At 37.8% G+C, this 3,822-nt stretch overlaps 1 protein-coding gene across 1 annotated transcript in view; it reads right to left on the bottom strand.

The window, feature by feature from the left end:
• Positions 1-3,822, bottom strand: part of LOC105624182 (casein kinase I isoform alpha) — a 20,871-nt gene that overhangs the window by 11,581 nt on the left and 5,468 nt on the right. Inside the window, exons 6-7 of the mRNA XM_012205541.1 lie at positions 3,239-3,500; positions 2,653-2,801 (exon numbers count right to left, since the gene is read on the bottom strand). Of these exons, the coding sequence (XP_012060931.1) occupies positions 2,653-2,801; positions 3,239-3,500 (411 nt within the window). The remainder of the gene's footprint in view (positions 1-2,652; positions 2,802-3,238; positions 3,501-3,822) is intronic.

Below are 3,822 nucleotides of genomic sequence, written 5' to 3'. Positions count from 1 at the left end.
CTCTCTCTCTCTCTCTCACGCACGCACGCACACACGCACGCACGCACGCACGCACACACGCACGCACGCACGCACGCACGCACGCACGCACGCACGCACACACACACACACACACACACACACACACACACGTCTACTGTCTTTCAGCAACAATTTCTTTTCCATGTATACTAATATAGTTATTTTTTAATTATATTTTTTAACGCTGAGATTTCGAACAATTTATTAAAAGAAGTTGTAAAGATTCTTGTTCTTCTAGAGCGTTACAATCCAAATTGATCCTTGGTTGTCTCATCTAGAGATGAGGTTACAAACCTCATCGATGAGGAAACAATGATTTTTCCGGAATTAGATTGTTAGCCTAATATTCAACCCCCAACCTGAAGGGTCAATGCATATCTACTAATATATGCCTACAATTTTTAACGTCGGCTCCGAAAGGCGATGGCAAATATATTTCGGCGATTTATTGCAAAGATGTTAAAAATATTCTCGATGATTTATTTTTTGAGAAGTGGTTATCTATAAAAAGATGCATGGTCATCATTAATGCGTAGCACCTTGAAACTTATATCAAAGCTAAAGATAACTTGTTAATTTTTGGTATTTAATAAAATAACAGTTTTCGTTTTTTGTAAATATATGTTACTAATGAATTGCATAAACGCAAAACTTGTGGCTAATCTTTATCATCCTATATAAGATCGCAAAATATTCAATATGAAAATTATTATCTTTTTCGTAGAACATATTTCGCTTTTTGATTATCGAAATCTTGGCATAGTTTAATATAGAATAATAAGAGATCGTTTAGGACGTGATGTAAGAGAAGTGCGTTGATTTTCTCTCTCAAAGAATCTGTAAAACCTATCCATTTTTAAATACAACAAACAAAAATATCGAGAAGAATACCCTTAAGAATATCCAAGTTACCCTGTGGTTTACCATGAGCTAGATAATCGTTAGATTTTGTGATGCTCACTGCGTCCAGATCGTCTCTGATTATCCATTTTATATAACGATCACGTTTCTCTGCTTCAGTGGCGTTCTCCAGAGATTGCAAACCATCTGTACAACCTAAATGCTGCAGATTCTGTAAGTACAGTCTGCCAAGATGACTAATGGAATATCCGATCTCTAAGCTGTCTTTATTGCCACTCATGGTTTCTTGCGTAGTGACACTTGCGACAGGATCTAAAAGTCTCGATTGCACCAGTTCAACAGCATTAGTAAGATTATCGGATTGCACTGATGGTTCGCTCGCGCCCAAATTATTCTGTCTTATCTGGAGACACGGTAGTGTCTCGACGCTAAGACATGTATTCCTTTCCGCAATATTTGTGTTTAAAAGATTATTCGAATCTGCTGTCATACGAAATGTACTCTCCTTAAGCTTCGCGTTTTTAGAAAGATCGATAAAATTTTGAATAAAGGCAATATTTGTCTCATCGAAAGAACCGAGATTTGACTGGACGGGAGCACGATCAGTTAACGCGCTTGGTGCACGTTCAAAAAAATCAATATCTTTCTGATACCTCTGTAAAAAATATTCGCACTTTTCCTGATCGGTCTGAGGATACTGGTTATTAATCGAGCATTCTTCTCGTTTTAAGAAATCCTGATGTTTCTCGCGCTCCCTGAGTAAAAAATGCAAACTTCTACCAACTCTTTGAAAGAAGCTAGGCCGTTTGCGCTCTTTGCTCGCCGCCATTAAATCAATGGATTTTTTTGTCAACTTTTGCGAGGAATCAAGACTCCTCTGTTTACCGTGAAAAAAGATTTTCGACCGCTCTTCTGGCAGAAGATCCAGGCTCTTACAATCTGCCGTGGGTAGATCGATGCTTCTCTCGAGCGATTCTAAGCTTCTATGCGTTTTTTCTTTATTACGAAAAGAGAAATTTCTGCGTTTATTAGTGAAGGCTTCCTGCAACAATTCACTACTGCTTTTCTTAAAAATCTCACCTTCTTTCTCAAGGAATTCTATGTTTCTCGAATCACGACGCGTCTCATACGCCGTAGTGAGACGTCGTGCGCCGCTCATTGTTGGACACTTGAATTTTTTGTCTCCGTCATAGTCAACGTAGTCTTTCTCTTTATCCGGACCACCGAAACAATTCATCGAACCGCCTGAGGTCGCTGCAACGTCATCCCTATCGTCTATCATCCGTCGAATGCAATTCGAATCATCTGTCTCTAGATCCTCAAACATTACGACCTCGCGATCTATGTCTTTCTCAGTTTTATGCCCATGAAAAAAATAACTCTGTTTATCGAGCTGACGGGACGTTGTATTTGGACTCCTCTCACGTGGTCTACTTAACACCGGTTGATAATAATCGCGCGATGTAGTCGCGGGATTTAAATCGACGGTACAATTGGGGCCTAATTCTCGACTACGTCCTAAATTGAGACTGGTCAGGTCTAGAGAAGCCGCTACATCTGACGGCGATAGCTGCGCCGCTCTATTACTCGGTGTGGTTAACTTGAATGTACTAAATTGACATGGATTTACCACACGTGTCGCGGCAACAGTTTCATTGCAGCCAGGTGTGGACTGTTGCGAGTGTCCGATTGTCACATTGCGTTGCGTTTTTCGATCGGCAATAGCGAAATTCTGGCTTGCGCAGAATTGTTGGTAGAATTGTATTTTACCTTGAAGATCACTCTTGTCCTGATTGTCCTGGTCACCACGAGTCTCCATCTCGCGTTTCTGTCGGATAGCTCGCAGACTAGCATTCGGTCCAAGCGTCGGCCCTACCGCCGTTACGGACGCATTCGGCAAACATTGCCGCGTGTAAGGTCTAAAATCAGAAGAAAACGTAAGTTTTACAATAAACAAATGAAATACATACAAAATGGAATATATTATACATTATAAAAAAAATATTTGATGAAGTATATAAATGGAGGCAGGCAATTATTTAACAAAATTTAAAAAGCTGTAATTTTTTTTAGTTATTTCTGAACAGGCTAGAAACTTGTTTTGAATGAAATAGATATACTTTAGATTCATGAGATCTTTAAATAAAAAATTAAATATTAATGAAAAGTATTTCTACAAATTATATTTTATTACTCATATTCGAAATTGCAGTTTCTTGATTCTTTACTGCAGATGTTAAAAATAGAGCACATTTAAGAGTAATAAAATAAAGATGCTATCACTAATGAGCGTTTAATATTACGTTTAAGAATTTTTCAAAAAAATGGGCGTTCTATAATAATTAAAAAAATTAACCTCGATCGATGTTCCTGATCATTATTGGTCCCGGAAGGTAACGCTGCATTAGACGGTTGCGAATGCATAGGTGCTTGCTGTGCAGAAGGTAACGTCGGTTGTCTCGCGTTACCAAATTTCAGCATATTCCAATCGAAAACATAATCGTAGGTAAAGCCTTGACCATGAAACAGTGTCCGGAAAAGTTGTCGGAGATGCGAATAATCCGGCCTTTCCTCGAAGCGTAAGTCTCGACAGTACCTTAAATACGACGCAAACTCCACTGCAATGATTAATAAAATGTTTACTTCTTATATATGTATAGCATATGTAATATATAGTATAATAATAAATTTTGTGTCAATTTAGAATTATTATAATTTTTAATAAAACTATCAAGACATCAATAATTTTCGAGTTATAAATGATTAAAGAATTTGTACAAGCTAAATTACAAAGAATCAAATCTTTTATAAAATTATATTGTTCGGTTAAACTCACAAGGGGATGGCATAACAGTGAGGAGGAGGGGACAGAAAGAAAGAAAGAGAGAGAGAGAGAGAGAGAGAGAGAGTCATACGTAATTTTAAATTTAAACGTTAGGT

The sequence above is a fragment of the Atta cephalotes genome, assembly GCF_000143395.1.
Source record: "Atta cephalotes unplaced genomic scaffold scaffold00074, whole genome shotgun sequence".
NCBI lineage: Eukaryota > Metazoa > Arthropoda > Insecta > Hymenoptera > Formicidae > Atta > Atta cephalotes.
Note: the sequence above shows the minus strand (reverse complement) of the source record. Positions and strands in the feature narration are given on the sequence as shown.